The following is an 18,079-nucleotide window of genomic DNA, read 5'->3' on the forward strand; positions in this document are numbered from 1 at the left end:
ACTGGAACCAAAGGGGTATCTTCTATAGGAAACTTTGAATCATCTAACAAAGACAAAGGATCCTTTTTCTCACAGCTTTCCTGGCTGATGAGCGTGTCTGTGTAGTTGGGCTGGGGGAAGATCAGGTGACTCTTCCTCGAGTCCTCGGCGAGGGAGACCTCATGGGAATAGGTGTGCAGGAAAGCCCGCGCCCCGTCCATGCCCCTGAAGTGTGAGGCGGGCACGCCCGCCAACCCACCTTCTGGAGCCTGGAGCAAGCGCAACATGTGCCAGCGCCGCAGTCTGAGTGCTAGCAGCACAATGACAAAGGCGAAGAAGACGCAGGAGACCGCGGCCACTGCCACCACCAGGTAAAGGGTGAGTTCTGAAGTGTCAGAGTCGTTTGGGACCTCTAGACTGCCCAGGTCAGCCAAGATGTCTGGGATGCTGTCGGCCACGGCCACAGTAAGCGTGACGGTCGCCGACAGAGGGGGCTGGCCATGGTCCTGGACAGCCACGACCAGGCTCTGCTTGAGTGCGTCTCTGTCCAGCAGTACCCGCGCTGTGCGAACCTCGCCTGTGTGCAGCCCCACAGTGAAGAGCCCTGGCTCGCTGGCCTTGAGCAGGCTGTAGGACAGCCAGGCATTCTGGCCTGAGTCTCGGTCCACTGCCACCACTTTGGTCACTAGAGAGCCGGGCTCTGCAGAGCGGGGTGCCAGCTCAATGCCAGTGGAACCGTCGGTGGGGAGCGAGGGATACAGGATCTCCGGTGCATTGTCGTTTTGGTCCAGTATGAACACGCTCAATGACATGTTGCTACTGAGTGGTGGGTCCCCACTGTCGGTGGCAGTCACCTGCAACTGCAGATCACGAAATTGCTCATAGTCGAAGGATTGCAGCGCATACAGAACTCCTGTTTCAGAGTTGATGGAGATGTACGAGGATAGAGGTGCCCCCTGGATGGTGTCTTCAGCAAGGGAGTAAATAACTCGAGCATTCTCTTTGCTGTCTGGGTCAAGTGCAGTCACCGAGAAGATGGAGGCACCTCTGGGGTTGTTCTCTGGGATATAGGTAAAGTAGGAGATGTGAGAGAAGGTGGGTGGGTTGTCATTGATATCTGCCACTTGCAGGGTGAAGTGAGTTTCCGTTGATAGAGGTGGACTTCCTCCATCTGTGGCTGTTACTGTTATATTGTAAGAGGATACCTGTTCCCTGTCAAGGGCTCTGTGTGTCACCAGTCTATAATAACTGTCAATGGACTTTTCTAACTTAAATGGTAGATTCTCTGATACGAAACAGGTGACCTGTCCATTCTGCCCAGAGTCTAGATCATGCACGTTTAAAAGGGCTGTAACAGTGCCCAAAGGTGAATCTTCTGTCAGGGGACTAAACAGAGATGTGATGGTCACCTCTGGACTGTTGTCATTTACATCTTCTACTGTAATCAACACTTTTGCGGTTGCAAGATATGCTCCTCCATCTTCCGCTTGTATTTCTATTTCATAGAAACCTGTTTCTTCATAATCTAGATTTTCTGATATTTTTATTTCCCCAGTATTTTTGTTTAGTTGGAATTTCAACAGTTGTGCGTCAGGTAATTTTCGGAATGAATATGTTACTTCTCCATTGGCTCCTTCATCCCTGTCGGTGGCAGTCACAGTCAGCAGCTGTGTGCCCACAGGCAAGTTCTCCAGAACACTCACTCGGTATTCGGGCAAAGTGAAGACCGGTGCGTTGTCATTTGCATCGAAGACAGTCACACTGATGAGAACAGTGCCAGATCGGAGAGGGTCACCCCCGTCGGAGGCAGTGAGTACCAGGTGGTGCAGTGCCTCTTCCTCACGATCCAGGGCGCGCTCCAGCACCAACTCCGGGTACTTGACGCCATTGGCACGACTCTGAATTGCTAGGGTGAAGTGCTTATTGGGGCTGAGCTGGTAGCTCTGTAAGGAGTTCACGCCCACATCCGGATCAACAGCTTCCGGGAGAGGAAACCGCATTCCTGGGGCGACATTTTCATTAATTTTTACGTCTAGATTTTCTGCTTGGAATTTTGGGGCATTATCATTGATATCAGTTACTTCTACGTCTATCCCGAAAAGTTTCACCCTATCTTCCACAAGAATGTTAAAATTCACCAGACACCGCGCGCTCTGAGCGCACAGCTCCTCCCGGTCTATCCTGCCCGCGGTGACCAAGCTGCCACTTCGCGAGTTCAGAGCGAATAGCTGCGTCCTACCTCTGGAGACGATGCGGACTCCGCGCTCCGCCAGCTCCCGGGGCTCCAGACCCAGGTCCTTGGAGATGTTGCCCACAAAAGAGCCTTTCTCTAACTCCTCAGGAACGGAGTAGCGGATCTGCCGGGCTTCAGCCTCCCATGGCATACCGAGGAAAAGGCAGAGCAGGACCAGCGCGCTTCGGTCGGAGCGATTCCTTTGAGCGGCCATTGTTGTCTGGTCACGGAATTCTCGCGGTCCTCACTGGGCACCTTGTGTGTTTTGACCGGTTCCTTTTTCTTTCTCAGGCTGCAGGGAGTCTCGGTAGCCTGGGCACCTTAAATTCTGGAGTGAGTGTCGCTGCAGCCCAGGAGCCGGTTTGTAGGAACTGTGGAGCTTTGTGTAGTTGGAGCCCTGAGAATCTGGATTGAGCGGGGGCTGCCTTTTTTCCTAGTAGGTGAACAGCGGCGCTCAGAGTCCTAAGAAGTTACTGCATCCACTATGTATGCAATAGAAATCAAACGCTACTCTTTGTTGGATATTTTATTTTATTTTACATTACTCCTTTGGTTTCTCGACTGATATCCTTAAATCAATTACTATTTGTAGGTTTCTTACTAGATGGGATAAAGTGGAATGAAAGTACTATAAAATATTAAATGAAAATAGTCGTTTAAATATATATTTGCAACATTTATTTTCCCAATAGAAATGTGCCCACTTTAAAAGGTAAGTAATGCTTATTTTATTTCCTATGAGCTTCTAGCTATATTCATAAAAGTCTTACAATTTTATCTGAAATTGTGATTTAAATGGTCCAATTACATTTAGTAGACATTCATAAGAAGACTATATGAGATATACCCCTTATAATTCATTTAGAATCCTTTTTAGATTTAATTAACTAATTACTTTGTTTAGCATTAAAATTGTGTAAAAGGTTTTCAAAATATTCTTTTCTAAAATAATTTTATGGAGCATCAATGAATCTTTTTTTGAAAAATGTATTTTTTATTATAGGCATATATTATTTGAAGTTAATTTGACCTATTTAAATGAATTGAACAGGTAATCACAAACTAAAAGAAACATGTCTGTGTTGTAATGGGAAGGGAAATATATGCAAGAATTTCAAGTGCTACAATTTTTAAAAATGAAGTTAGATATAATGATGTAGGTTTTTAAAAAATAAGTGTTTATGTCAAATGACCTTTTTTAATCAGGGCATTGATGCCAATATAAATAATCTCTTCTCTTAGACGTTTGTGTGGAAGCTCAAGGTACAGTGGTTCACACATCTTCAATTGCATGTGCCTATCAACCCAGCAGCAGTTCTCTCCTCAAAGGTGAAGGGTTTAAGAGAGTCACTTCTTTCATACAGAGAGCAGGTGGTTCATAAGGGTTTATGTCTCTATACCCCCAAGTATGGAATTCTTCAAAGATTTTATCTTTTTGTCTTCAAAGATTTTACATCAGAGAATCAGAGACTGAGAGAAAAAGGCAATAGCATTTCATTTACTTTCTTGGAAATTCTTTATCTTGCAATGTAGAGGAAAAAAGATTGGGAAGGAGTACAATCTGAGCACCAAGAAAAGGTAAGTACTGTAAATATAGAAGCAAGCCAAAAGAACCAAAAGTTGGAGAGAAAAAAATCCCTCTAGAGTAGTTAGTATTAAGTTTTGGGGACCATAGAAAACTTGGCAATGGAAACAAAGTTTTGACTCCTCTCCCAAGAAAAATGCAAATATCTATAACTTCGCATACAATTTCAGGAATTCATGGATCTGCTCACCATCCCCCCTCAAATGCTTACGGTTTAAAAAATTATTAAATAAAGAAAGATACCTAAATGCACCTAAAAGGTTATTTGCAATAAATATTTCTTTGAAAGGAGCACTTGCTTTGATATTTAATGAGTGCCTGAATATTATTATACTTAAAAATATGTATAAATAGGATATGGAAAATTCATTTTAAATCTTAGCAGATTTGAGTAGATAGGTTATTATTTATTTATGTATTTGGTAAGTAGCCAAGACCCTGGCCTCTGTTTTGCTAATTTGAGCTTGACAAGATATCTCCAATTTAGTGACATTTTTTCTGAACTATAGAGCAACCTATGAACCAAGTAAGTCTTGAAAAATATAACCAGCAAAAAGTGAACACTGAGCAGAAAAGATGGTGGTTCTGGATTTTCTAAATATGATTCTAAATATAAAAATGTAGTTTGCCTGAAATATGAGAAACTAGTAGAGTATTACAGAAGACACAAAAATGAAACTCACCGGTGTTATAGTCTCAGGATGTGAAGTCAAATCATTCCCACTCTGAAGTGGAATTAAGGCCGCAGGAGAATCACCGGAAACTATGTCTTGAGTAGAATGCAAGGGCTCATTGCATTTTAAGAAATTAAACTCTGTCTTTCCAGTATGGGCAACGCACAAATTGTAGGAATAAGGTAAAGTCCCTTCACTGTAGTTGGGGGGAACCACAGGTCCAGACTTGACACAGAGACCAGGCTGAAAGCAGCCCCAGGCAGCGGGGCTGGAGGAGCGACGAAGGTGCAGCGTAATGGCCAGAATCACCGCCAGAAGAAAGAGCACGGAGATCAAAGCCAAGGCCACCACCAGATAAAACTGCAGCTCAGCCTGGGGGTCAGAGGGTGTAGGATGGTCCCTGAGGTCTGGCAGTACCTCTTGTAGGCTGTCAGCGAAAACTAGGTGCAGCGTGGCGGTGGCCGAAAGTGGCGGCTGTCCTCCGTCACGCACGGCGACCAGCAGGCGCTGTCTGGCCGAGTCCTTGTCGCCCAAAGCACGCGCCGTGCGCACCTCGCCCGTGCGCAGCCCCAGGCTGAAGAGTCCAGGCTCGCTGGCCTGCAGCACGTGGTAGGACAGCCAGGCGTTGTGTCCTGAATCGGCGTCCACCGCCACCACCTTGGTGACCAGGTAGCCAGGCTGCGCGGCGCGCGGCACCGTGTCGAAGAGCGCCGAGCCGTCGGGCCCCAGCGCCGGGTACAGCACCCTGGGCGCGTTGTCGTTGCGGTCGCCCACCAACACGCGCAGGCTCACGTTGGCGCTGAGCGCGGGCGAGCCCTGGTCGCGGGCCTGCAGCGTCAGCTCGAAGGCGCGCAGCTGCTCGTGGTCGAAGGCGCGCTGCGCGAACACCACCCCGCTCTGCGCGCTCACCGACACGTAGGACGACAGCGCCCTCGGCTCCAGGTCGCTGGCCAAAATGGAGTAGGAGACACGGCCATTGGGTCCCAGGTCGGGGTCGGAGGCGCTGACTTGCGCTATGGAGGCGCCGGGAGGGTTGTTCTCCGCCACGTGGACCACGTAGGAGGCCTGGTGGAAAACCGGAGCATTGTCGTTAATGTCGGTGATGTGCAGAGTGATGGTAGTGCTGGAGGATAGGGGCGGCTTCCCCCTGTCAGTGGCTGTGATGGTCACGTTGTATTCCGGAGTCTGCTCTCGGTCCAAGGCCCCATCTGTAACCAGCCTGTAGTAATTATTATTAGAAGAAGAAATTTTGAAAGGAACATCTTTTCCTAAATTACACGTGACTTCTCCATTTCCTCCGAAATCTCGGTCCCTTGTTTTGAAGAGAGCAACAACCATTCCTGGAAGAGAATCCTCCAAAATCTCATCAGAGAGAGAAGTGATGATTATTTCTGGGCTGTTGTCGTTTTCGTCTAAGATTTCTATGATTACTTTGCATTGGGTAGAGAGACCACCTCCATCCTTTGCTTCTACTTCCATGGTGTATCTTTCTGTATCCTCAAAATCCAATGACTGGTTATTCTTAATCATACCTGTTTTCTCATCCAATGAGAACATGTGTCTTGTACTCTGAGCCGTGCTCCTGAAGTAGTAGTTTATTTCGGCATTGACCCCCTCGTCCTGGTCAGTGGCTGTCACCTGCAACACGGAGGACCCGGGGGGCAGATTTTCACTAACAGTGATTCTATATTCGTCTTTGCTGAACACGGGGGGGTTATCGTTGGTGTCCCTGACAAAGATTTCTATTCGAACGGTAGCACTTCGTGGCGGGTCCCCTCCGTCCAAAGCAGTCAATATCAAGCGATGAGATCGCTGCTTTTCCCGGTCTAAGGGTTTCTCCAAAGATAACTCCGGGTATTTGCCACCATCGGAATTAACTCTAACCTTTAATGAGAAATAAGGGTTAGGATTTATCTCATAATCTTTAATTGAGTTCATGTTTATATCAGGGTCAGTGGCAGGGTCAAGGGATATTCGTGCACCTGCGGATACAGATTCAAAAATTTCTAAATGTACTTCCTTTTTATCGAATTGAGGGGCGTGGTCATTAATATCCTCAACAACCACAATGATATGAAAAATATTTAAAGGATTTTCCACCACGGCTTCCAACTTCAGCTCACATATTCTTCTCTCTTTGCATATCTGCTCACGGTCTATTCGGTCCTTCACAAGTAAGTCCCCGCTCTCCGCGTCTACGTTGAAAAGCAGCTTCTCTGCGCTAACTCGCAGCTTCCGAGCCGACACATCCAGGACACTGAGCCCTAGATCCTTGGCGAGGTTCCCCACCACCGAGCCCTTGGCCAGCTCCTCGGGAATCGAGTAGCGGATCGGTTCGCAAAGCGCGGGGTAGAACAAAGGCAGCAGGAAGGGAAATAGTACCTGCCGCCGGCCGGCCGGGCGCCTCTGCGCGCAGCTCCCTCTCATTGCGTGCTTTAGTTCTCGCTCGGCCCCCGTCTTTCTGGAAAGCTGAAGAAACTGCAATCCACGGCCTCAATGGAAGAGCATTCAGCCCAGGACAGGCGGAGCTGGAAATCCTTGTATTCTGGGCAGTCTGCGCAGCCGGGAGCCTCAGTGTGTGAGCGCGTTTCCTTCTCTCTGTGCTGGTGGCTGCGCAGGAAATCTGAGGCTAGAGGCTGAGGAATCCCGGGCGTCAGGGCTTGCCCTGCACTGGCCGACAGCGGCGCCCGGAGGCCCCGTGTGGAACTGCAGTCTGACATTTTCGTCTTGAATCCAATTTATCTCCAGAATATATATACAGAATATATATATTGCTCTTCGAAAATGCAGTTATATAATAGCCCCAAATTTGAGTTTTACCATAGTATTACAGCGAATGCCTATATACTTAGTGTTTTCAAGAAATTTACTATGGAAAATTTCAAACATACAAAACTAGGGAGTATTATTATTGAATCTCCATATACCCATCACCCAACTGCAACAATCATCAACAGAAGGTCATCTTTGTTTAATATATATCGCACTCCACCATTATTTTGAAGAAAATCTGAGATAGTTTAATTAACTCTAATTTTAAGATGAGCCCTCAAGATGAGCAAGAATTTTATCTTTAAGCCTATTATGTTATGTAATCTGTTACAAATGTACAAGTCCTACATAGTTTAAGAAAACCAGAATCCAGCATTTTCCACACTCTGCCAAGTCATCCATCCAGTGGGCCTTGTGTTCTGTTTTTAAAGGCAGGTGACATTTTTATGGTAGAGAATAGTAGTTACCTACCATGACATACAGGCCTTCATCAATATACATGTTATTAGGTGTTTTCCAAATTAACACATATTTTAATGTTCATGAATACTAAGTACTAGAGGTTACTCAACAGGACAGAAGTTTTAAATGAGTTTTCCTATTTCATGGCTAAAAGTATGACCCTGAAGGATCCTTTACTTTTTTCCTACTTGCTTAAGAAAGAAAGAGTGTTTGAAACAATTATAATGTATGCATGTCAGTGGATTTCCAGACATGTTAACACTTGTATTCTTATAAGCAAAACAATATAAATTCCAAAAATAATTATAAAGACAAGTAAAATAAAGTTATTCTCTATTTCCACAGAAATGCCAGCAGTCATCAATGATCATGGATCCCATATTTAGAATAGACTTTTGAGTCAACTTCAAGCTTATTTTCAAAGTCTCCTGGAATGTCATTTATTACTTAAAACAACACTATATTTAAAATCAAATTAAATAATACATTATTCTTTTCCTTATAGCCCAAAGCCAGTAAAATGTTCTTAGAAGCTCCCTAGTGGTTCTCAAGAATATTTTCCTAAATCATCTCCCATATCCAGATTTATTTCTAGCCTCAAAGTTGGAAAATTGAGCCATAAGTAATAGACAGTTGAAGAATAATTTTTATTTCCCTTGTTTTGTCCTCTCACAGTGTTCAGTCTCAGAAGCCCCTCTTGAGCAATCATAAACTATAGGAAAGAAAGAGTTTCAAACTATTCATAATTTGACATTATAGCATTAGGAAATTAAAATGTTTGAGGATATGAGAACAAGGGATGTTAAAATTTTTACCATTGAAAGAATAAAAAACACTTTACTAGGGTTTGGAAACGGATGATAACTAAAGTTCGAATCTTCCTCAGAAATAATCTTTAAAAGCAAACAATCTCTACAAACAGGTGGTCTGAAAAACATCAACTTGAAGGCGTATTCTCCTGTCATAGAAACAGAAGAGCAGAACCAGTGAATCCAGGCTTTCAGCTGTTTCTCAAAGAAGAATGCATTTGCTTTCTCATTAATTTACCCCTACAAAAATAGTATTGGCTGTAGGAATATTTTTAGGGTAAGAATTTCACAATGGGGCCATTGGAGATAATAGTAATACATTTAAGGAATGGAAAACCAGCCCTAAGAACTGGTAGTGAACGGCGGTAACCAATCAAGCAACCCACCCAAAGAGCCCTCCTCAATGCCGGAGAATGAGAGCAGCCCCATGAGGAAGGTTTCCGTTGACCACAGGTTAATTATTATTAGAAAGTGAAAATTATATCAGCGATATAACCAATAAATGCCTCCTATAGATGTTAAAGCAAAAATTAGGCCCAGTGAAAACTTAAATGGTAAGAAATATATTAATATCAACTCATCCTACTTGAAGCGCACTCAAAGAGAAAACCAATTGTAATAGAAAGCAAAGGAAAAATTGAACTCACTGGAACCAAAGGAGTGTCTTCAATAGGAAACCTAGAACCATCTGAAACGCACAGGGCCTCATTTTTCTCACAGCTCTCCTGGCTAATGAGCGTGTCCGCATAGTTGGGCTGGGGGAAGATCACGTGGCTCTTCCGCTAGTCCGCGGTGAGGGAGATTTCCCGGGAATAAGTCTGAAGGAAAGCCCGAACCCCGTCCACGCCCACAAAGTGAGAAGCAGGCATGCCAGCCAATCCGACTCTCTCAGCCTGGAGCTGACTTGAGGTGTGCCAGCGCCGCAGCCTCAGCGCCAGGAGCACTATGACAAAAGCCAGGAAGACGCAGGAGACCACGGCCACTGCCACCACCAGGTACAACACGAGGTCCGAGGCTTCTTGGTGCGCGGGGACCTCCAGACTGTCCAGGTCAGCCAGCACATCAGGGATGCTGTCAGCTACAGCCACGGTGAGTGTGATGGTGGCTGAGAGGGGGCTGGCCATCATCCTGGACCGCCACCACCAGGCTCTGTTTGAGCGCGTCTCTGTCCAGCAGAGCCCGGGCAGTGCGCACCTCACCCGTGTGCAGCCCCACCGTGAAGAGCCCTGGCTCGCTGGCCTTGAGCAGGCGGTAGGATAGCCAGGCGTTCTGTCCTGGGTCTCTGTCCACAGCCACCACCTTGGTCACCAGGTAGCCAGGCTCTGCGGAGCGGGCTGCCAGTTCCACGCCCGTGGAACCGTCGGTGAGGAGGGTGGGGTACAGGATCTCAGGCGTGTTGTCATTCTGATCCAGCACGAACAAGCTCAGTGACACGTTGCTGCTGAGCGGCGGGTCCCCGCTGTCGCTTGCCCTCACCTGCATTGAAGATTGCGAAATTGGTCATAGTCGAAGGAGCGCAGGGCATATAACTCACCAGTGTCAGAGTTGATGGAGACGTAGGATGAGAGGGGCACCCCTTGGATGGTGTCCTCCGCCAAGGAGTAAATAATCCCTGCGTTCTCCTTGCTATGGGGATCATGAGCTGTCACTGAGAAGATGGAGGTGCCTCTAAGGTTGTTCTCGCGGAGGTAGACTGAGTAGGAGGTTTGAGAGAAAGAGGGTGGATTGTCGTTCATGTCGACCACGTGCAGGGTGATGTGAATTTCTGTGGACAGGGGCGGCATTCCTTTGTCTGTGGCAGTCACTGTGATGTTATATTCAGAGTTTTTTTCTCGGTCAAGAATTCGAGCTGTCAACAATCTAATAATCTTCAATTGACTTTAATTGAAAAGGTAGAATCTCCTGGATGGAACAGACAACTTGACCGTTCTTCACAGAGTCTCGGTCATGAGCATTGAAAAGAAAGATTACTGTTCCTTGAGGAGCATCTTCCCTCACTGGGCTAAACAGAGGTGTAATGATCACTTCAGGTCTATTGTCATTTACATCTTCCACAGAAATAAGCACTTTAGTCCGTCCCTTCAATCCCCCAACATCTTCAGCTTGTATTTCCATTTCATAAAACGCACACTCTTCATAATCTAGACTCTTTGCTGTTGATATTTCCCCGGTATTTTCATTAAGCTGGAATAACGGAGATTGTTTTTCACTAATTTTCCAGAATTTATACGCCACTTCTCCGTTGGCTCCCTCATCCGGGTCGCTAGCTCTTACAGTAAGCAGCTGAGTGCCCGGGGGCACGTTCTCTGGGACTTTCACTCGGTAAATCGGTTGAGCAAAAACAGGGGCATTGTCGTTTGTATCCAACACTGTCACCTGGATGTGCACTGTGCTGGAGCGAGGCGGTTCGCCGCCGTCGGAGGCGATGAGGACCAGGTGGTGAGCAGCCTCTTGCTCGCGGTCCAGGGCGCGCTCCAGCACCAGCTCTGGGTTTATAGTTCCGTGGTCTCCAGTTTGCACGTCCAGGGAGAAGTGGTGATTGGGACTGAGCTGGTAGCTCTGTAGGGAAGTCAAGCCCACATCCGGGTCAACAGCCTCTGGGAGTGGATAACGTGTTCCAGGCGCAGGGATTTCGTTAATTTTTACTTCCAGATTTTCGGCCTGGAATTTTGGGGCATTGTCGTTGATATCAGTTACTTCTATGTCCATTCCGTAAAGCTGCACTCTGTCTTCAACCAGGACTTTAAAGTTCACCAGACACCTCGGGCTCTGAGCGCAGAGCTCCTCCTGTCCGCGGTGACCAAGCTGCCGCTTCGCGGGTTCAGAGCAAAGAGCTGCGACCCACCTCTGGAGAAGATGCGGACTCTGCTCTCCGCCAGCTCCCGGGGCTCCAGCCCCAGCTCCTTGGAGATATTCCCCACGATATAGCCTCTTTCTGTCTCTTCAGGCACTGACTAGCGGATCTGACTGGCCCTGGTCTCCCACAGTCTCCCCAGGAAAAGGCACAGCAGGACCAGTCCTCTGTGGTGCGGCGAATTCCTTGGAGCGGCCATTGTTGCTTCACTACCGATTTTTTCCAGAATGCTTTCTCTGCACGCTGACTCCTTAGGTTCCCTTTTCCTCATGCAAATTATGGAGATCTTTTTCCTCAGGAGAAATCTGTCGTGCCCCAAGTTAAGAGGCTAAGTTCTGTTACCGCCCCAGAGTTGGTTTGTGGTATCTGCGGGGCTTTGTGTAGTTGCAGATCCTGCCATCCTGATAGAGCGCTGACTGAGCTTTTCTTAGAGTTGGTGAACAGCCGCGCTCAGAGTCCTAAGCCTTTACTACACCCACTGAGATAAGCAATATACGCTTGATTATAGATTACTGAAAAAGAAAACACTACTCTCTTCTAATTATGATTTTAGATTTCTCTAATTGTTCCTTGCTTCTTCATATTTCAAAAGCAATTACCATTTGTGGATATCTTAATTGGAAATGAAGTGGAATGAAATTTCTAAGTGTATTATTAAATCGCCTTTTTTTCTTAATAGCAAATTAACTTACCCTTATTCTTGGTAGAATTTTGCGCTCTCTCTCTCTCTCTCTCTCTCTCTCTACATATGTAAATTATTCTCATTTCCTTTTTATAATGTTTCAAATTTTTCTATATGTCGTTATCTGTTTTTTGAAGCAATTACAATGTGCAATCCTCTTAGGAAATACATTCATATTTTTCTTAATTTTATACACATATACTTATATGTGTATATTACATAATTATAGTGAATGAATATATATGGATAGAGTATTCACTTTGAAGTTATTTTATAAGGTTAATTTAGTTTGATAGTAAAATTCCTGGAGTAAGGTTTCCTCAAAATTTTGTTTACAAAAACAATTTTAATTAGGCAATCATAATATATTATTCTCATCTAATATTACTAAATTTTCAAAGGATTGGTTTTTAAAATTTACACATTTGTGATTACTAAACTTCTATGCTATTTCAAAACTTTTTTTTTTTCCTACGTGAATACATAATGCATGCTCAGGCTATGGCATTTGGAAGATTCAAATGAACATACATTGCAAAACAAGTTTCCATGTCAATCCTTCCATTAGGAAATTGTGCAATTTTAAAGTAGTCTTAAACTTCTTATTCTAAGGGTCACAAACTTATGTAATAATTTGGGGAAAAGAACACAAGATGTAGAACAAACTATCACCATGAAACTCAAAAGTGCATGCCGTTATAAGAAATTTCTTTCAGCTGTTTGTAAAGAAGGGAAACCAAGCAAAAGACTGATACTTATGTAGTGGCAACTTTGTATGTGCATAAAATTAGTTTTTGCCTTAGAAATGGAGAATTCAGGATTCTCCTTCGCTTCTACAGATACAAGGATGATGAGAAAACCTCTAGTCACTAATGTTTAGGGCTCCAAATAAGACAAATCCAGTGACTTTTCCCCCTTCCTTCTTCAAAAAACATAGGTGAGGAATGACAGCAGGTGATAGAGGCATTTCATTTTCTTTTCTCAAGTCTCTTATTCTGGTAGCTACAAAGAGGAAGAGGAGGATTTTGCATTCAAGAAAACTTGAAGGAACTTAGATAATGATTTCGACCTGCTGATGAATTCATTGAGTCTCTCTTACACACAAAGTATTTTTCTTATAATTTTAAGAGATTCAAAGAATCACGAATAGGTAGATATAAGGAACTAGACACGAGGAATAAACCTAAGAAAGGGAAGGAAACTGTACTGTGAAATCAGTGCAGGAAATACCTAGTAGTAGTGTCTTTGTTTTAAAAGATGAATTAAATGATTGCTTGCTTTAAATTTAATGTCTATGTCCATATGATAAAAATTTAAGTATGTTACTAAAGAATGAGACAATCAATGGGTAAATTTCATGAGCTTTGAAAAAGAGATAAGAAAATGGTACAATACTTTTGTTCTGAAGCAAAGAGCACACTCTCACTACTTTCCAAATCCAAACTCAGTAAGATAACTATTTTTTGTCACATAACTACTCCCATTCACTACTCCCCTTGAAGAATGGAAGTACAGCTTTCTGATGGACTATAATATTCCTAAGACAACTTACTAGACTTGGAAATGTAATATATTTTCATATAAATGTGGACAACTAGGTAGATGATGAAAAGGAGTAGAACTTAAATGGAACTCACCACGGATAGAGTTTCAGGATGTGAAGTCGACTCATTGGAATTACAAAGCGGAAATAAGGCCCCAGATGAATCACCACAAAGTATGTCTCGTCCTGAACTCAACTGCTCATTACAGTTTAGAAAATTAAACTCTGTCTTTCCAGTATGCGTAACGCACAAATTGTAGGAATAAGGTAAAGTCCCTTCGCTGTAGTTGGGGGGAACCACAGGTCCGGACTTGACACAGAAACCAGGCTGAAAGCAGCCCCAGGCAGCGGGGCTGGAGGAGCGTCGTAGGCGCAGGGCAATGGCCAGAATCACTGCCAGGAGAAAGAGCATGGAGATCAAGGCCAAGGCCACCACCAGATAAAACTGCAGCTCAGCCTGGGGGTCAGAGGGCACGGGTTGGTCGCTGAGGTCTGGCAGGACCTCTTGTAGACTATCAGCGAAAACCAGGTGCAGCGTGGCGGTGGCCGAAAGAGGCGGCTGTCCCCCGTCACGCACAGCGACCAGCAGGCGCTGTCTCGCCGAGTCCCGGTCGCCCAATGCACGCGCCGTGCGCACCTCGCCCGTGCGCAGCCCCAGGCTGAAGAGTCCTGGCTCGCTGGCCTGCAGGACGTGGTAGGACAGCCAGGCGTTGTGTCCCGAATCGGCGTCCACCGCCACCACCTTGGTGACCAGGTAGCCAGGCTGCGCGGCGCGCGGCACCGTGTCGAAGAGCGCCGAGCCGTCGGGCCCCAGCGCCGGGTACAGCACCCTGGGCGCGTTGTCGTTGCGGTCGCCCACCAACACGCGCAGGCTCACGTTGGCGCTGAGCGCGGGCGAGCCCTGGTCGCGGGCCTGCAGAGTCAGCTCGAAGGCGCGCAGCTGCTCGTGGTCGAAGGCGCGCTGCGCGAACACCACCCCGCTCTGCGCGCTCACCGACACGTAGGACGACAGCGCCCTCGGCTCCAGGTCGCTGGCCAAGATGGAGTAGGAGACGCGGCCGTTGGGTCCCAGGTCGGGGTCGGAGGCACTGACTTGAGCGATGGAGGCGCCGGGAGGATTGTTCTCCACCACGTGGACCACGTAGGAGGCCTGGTGGAAAACCGGAGCGTTGTCGTTGACGTCAGTGATATGCAAGGTGACACTTAGGCTGGCGGAGCGGGGCGGCTTGCCCCTATCTGTGGCTGTGATGGTGACGTTGTACTCTGGAGTCTGCTCTCGGTCCAGGGTCCCGTCTGTTACCAACTTATATGAGTTTTTGGACGAAGAGATTATCTGAAAAGGGACTTCACCCTCTAATCGGCAATTAACCTCCCCGTTCTCCCCGGAATCTTGGTCATGTATTTTGATCAAAGCAATTAGCGTTTCAGGCACTGCGTTTTCCAGAATCATTTCCACTAGAGAATGGAATGTAACTTCTGGGCTGTTGTCATTTTCATCTTGAATGTTAATTTCAACCGTACATTGTGCAACCAGTCCTCCGCCATCCCTCCCTTCCACCACTAGAGAATATTCCTTGGTTTCTTCGAAATCCAGTGTCCTTAGAGTTGTAATTTCTCCGCTCTTTGAATTCAGACCGAAGACTTGCCCGGTCCTGTAGAAGGAATAAGTGATTTCTGAGTTAACACCCTCGTCCTGGTCAGTGGCTGACACCTGCAGCACAGCGGTGCCAGGGGGCACGTTTTCTCGAAGGCTGACTCTGTATACGTCCTGGTTGAATACAGGAGGGTTATCATTGGCATCAGTGACCTGGATGCGGAGCTCAATTGTGCCGCTTAGGGGTGGATCTCCGCCGTCCAAGGCAGTCAGGACTAAACGATGATAACTCTGTTGTTCCCGGTCTAAGGGTTTCTCCAATGCCAGTTCCGGGTATCTACTACCATCTTGTTTCTCCTTATTTATCAATGAAAAGCTAGGGCTAAGAGAGAGTTTATAATTCTGCAGAGAGTTTAAGCCAATATCTACATCTTCCGCTACTTCTAATATAAATCGCGCGCCCGGCAGTGTAGACTCACTTATTTGCAGCTCAAAGGAATTTTGCATGAATTTTGGCGTGTGGTCATTAATATCCTCGATCTCCACATTCACGTGATAAAAGTTCAATGGGTTTTCAGCAACAGCCTCAAACTCCAGAGCACAAGCTGGCTTCTTCCCGCATATCTGCTCCCGATCTAGCCTGCTGCTCACAAGTAACTCCCCGCTCTCTGCGCTCACAGTGAAGTAAGGCTTCTCCGAACTGACGCGCAGTTTTCGAGTTGGCAACTCCAGGACACTCAGTCCCACGTCCTTGGCGAGGTTCCCCACCACCGAGCCCTTGGGCATTTCCTCGGGAATCCTGTAGCGGATCTGCTCAGAGAGCGCCGCCGGGCAGAACAAAGGCAGCAGGAAGGGAAAGAGCACCGATCGCCTCTCAGCCCAGCCTTTCTCCCCAGCGCCGCTCCCCATCCTTCTTGCTCCCCTTAGTTTGCTCACCGGCCTGGAGACGCCAGATTACAAATAATCTCGGCGTTGCAGATGTCCGGAGCTCCGAACAGGATTTATTTCCTTCGTAGTGGTCAGAGTTTCTCCTTTTCCAGAGGAAGAAGCGGTGTAAAGGCTCGCACTAGCGAGTCTGAGCTGGGGCAAGTACGCTGCGGCTGCGCAAGGAGATCAGTAGCTCCAAGCTCTCCACTTTGGCCAACAGCGGCGCCCAGAGTCCGCACTAGGACACTGCAGCCTCTGCTGCTGCAGTTGAACTAAGATAATTATAACCGTGTGTCTAACTGAACAAGCCGTTTTTACGTTAATATATTTAATGTCTTAAATTATAAAGCATTCCTTAAGGTATCTCTTCTCTTGTTTCCAAATTATTAGAAATATCATGTTGGATTTTTATACAAACCTACATATATTGGTTCATTCATTTCAGCATTCTACAAACCTACATTGAACTCTTGTCTTCTGCTCAGTGCTGCCCTTGTCAGTGGCGATATAACAATGAATAAGACACAGGTCTTTCCCTCAGAGAGTCCGTCCCCTACTGATTTCACAAATTCATTTCTCTTTATTAGCTATAATATGTGAAACAATGTTTAACCTTCTTTCATTGATTCCTGTTTTTCCCCCAACATTTCTAAGTAATTAATGCTGTTTTATATCACACGTATTAGAGAACATCAATACTGTTGAAAATTATTTTGTAAAGTTGTGCAATTTTGTACTAATCCTCAGACATCTCCTCCTCCTGATATCAACACTCTCTTTAAAAAATAATTTCTTTTTACTCTTCTGACTACCTCAAGAAGTATTCATTAAAAATAACTGTTCCTATTGTAGCCAAGAGATGATTTACTCTACCCTCTTCTCCATATCTCAAAATTACTTGGCTTGTGTAATACCCCATATAATACATAAATTCATTCTTAAAAGTCACTGGGGAAATGTTCATCTATTCTTCAACACAAAGTCACAAAAGGATATTCCTTATCTATGTACTTAGGTTATACTGAAGTAATGACTTTGGAATTGGAGGAATTGAGCTCATGGTAAGTTTATTTACATAAATTTACTGAATATAGTGACATTGTTCTAATTGTTTTACTCCACTTTTTAAAAGTTTTTTGACAATTAGTGAACAGTTTGAACAAGAGTAAGAATTTTCTTTTTGGGGGAACCTTCCACACACTATTTAAAATTGTAAAGTGTCAATAATATAGTTATCCCCTCAAATGACTGTGCACCCAAACACTACAGAAAATATAAAGTTAATTCCAACCCACTGTATATGCAAAATAGGAGGGAACACTGTGAAATCTTTGGGAAATGTCTTTTTTTTTTTTTGCTAACAAACGATTTCTTGTATTTTCCACTCTTATCTCATGACAAACCAGGGATTAACTTTATTAAAATGCTATAAGAAGGAATACCGAAGACATAAGGTCCAGACAGAATCATTTTAAATTGAATTTATCAGCTTGTTTAGAATTCGTGTATATGAAACTTCTGTTTCTAAAATCAACACTTTCAAACCCTCTCACCATAAGAACAGCACATTTCATATGGCTGCACCATCAAAACAGCTCATTGGAACTGTATTGAAACATGTTCTGTATTTTACAAAAGTCACTTTCAACAGTTTAAAATGACATTCCTTTTCAAATCTGATTTTATTGTTTTTGTTTTTTGTGGTGGCAACGGCAATTTTATTTTAGATTCCACGTCTCCATGGCAACAAGCCCTTGGTGACCACTGATACACAAACTCAACCTTTAGGGACCAGTCTTACCTACCACCAGGATCCACCCTTTAAAATGTGTTTTTCTGTTTTGAAATATGATAAGATGTATTGAAGTTTTGAAAGATACTGATGCAGACACTGGGATCAGGAAAGAGGTTTAAAGTGAAGAAATCTTCAAGAACCTAGTTTTAGATCCAAATCCTAAACATAAT

The 18,079-nt window shown here is 45.2% G+C and overlaps 2 protein-coding genes across 11 annotated transcripts in view; both read right to left on the bottom strand.

Annotated features, from left to right (window-relative positions):
* The window catches only part of LOC101404335 (protocadherin gamma-C3), a 145,117-nt gene that overhangs the window by 85,337 nt on the left and 41,701 nt on the right, over window positions 1-18,079 (bottom strand). Inside the window, exon 1 of one of the 10 annotated variants that reach the window (XR_015551940.1) lies at window positions 239-2,961. The exons of 7 other annotated variants lie outside the window; for them this stretch is intronic. Coding sequence is in view for 2 of the 3 variants with exons in the window: in XM_087429652.1 (XP_087285778.1) it covers window positions 4,481-6,898 (2,418 nt within the window). In the remaining variant the exon portion in view is untranslated. Of the gene's footprint in view, window positions 1-238; window positions 2,962-4,480; window positions 7,130-13,687; window positions 18,068-18,079 lie in introns of those variants that run through there. 2 more of the 10 variants (XM_087429654.1, XM_087429652.1) reach the window with 2 other exon arrangements.
* LOC147917240 (protocadherin gamma-A9-like) lies at window positions 7,338-12,184 on the bottom strand. Its single transcript, XM_087429660.1, is given in 6 exon segments — window positions 7,338-8,663; window positions 9,162-9,624; window positions 9,626-9,992; window positions 9,995-10,377; window positions 10,379-11,306; window positions 11,309-12,184. Coding segments are annotated over 6 exon segments (2,493 nt in total). The 5' UTR covers window positions 11,640-12,184; the 3' UTR covers window positions 7,338-8,642.

The sequence above is a fragment of the Ceratotherium simum genome, chromosome 4 (assembly GCF_057802395.1).
Source record: "Ceratotherium simum simum isolate JZ-2026a chromosome 4, ASM5780239v1, whole genome shotgun sequence".
Lineage (NCBI taxonomy): Eukaryota > Metazoa > Chordata > Mammalia > Perissodactyla > Rhinocerotidae > Ceratotherium > Ceratotherium simum.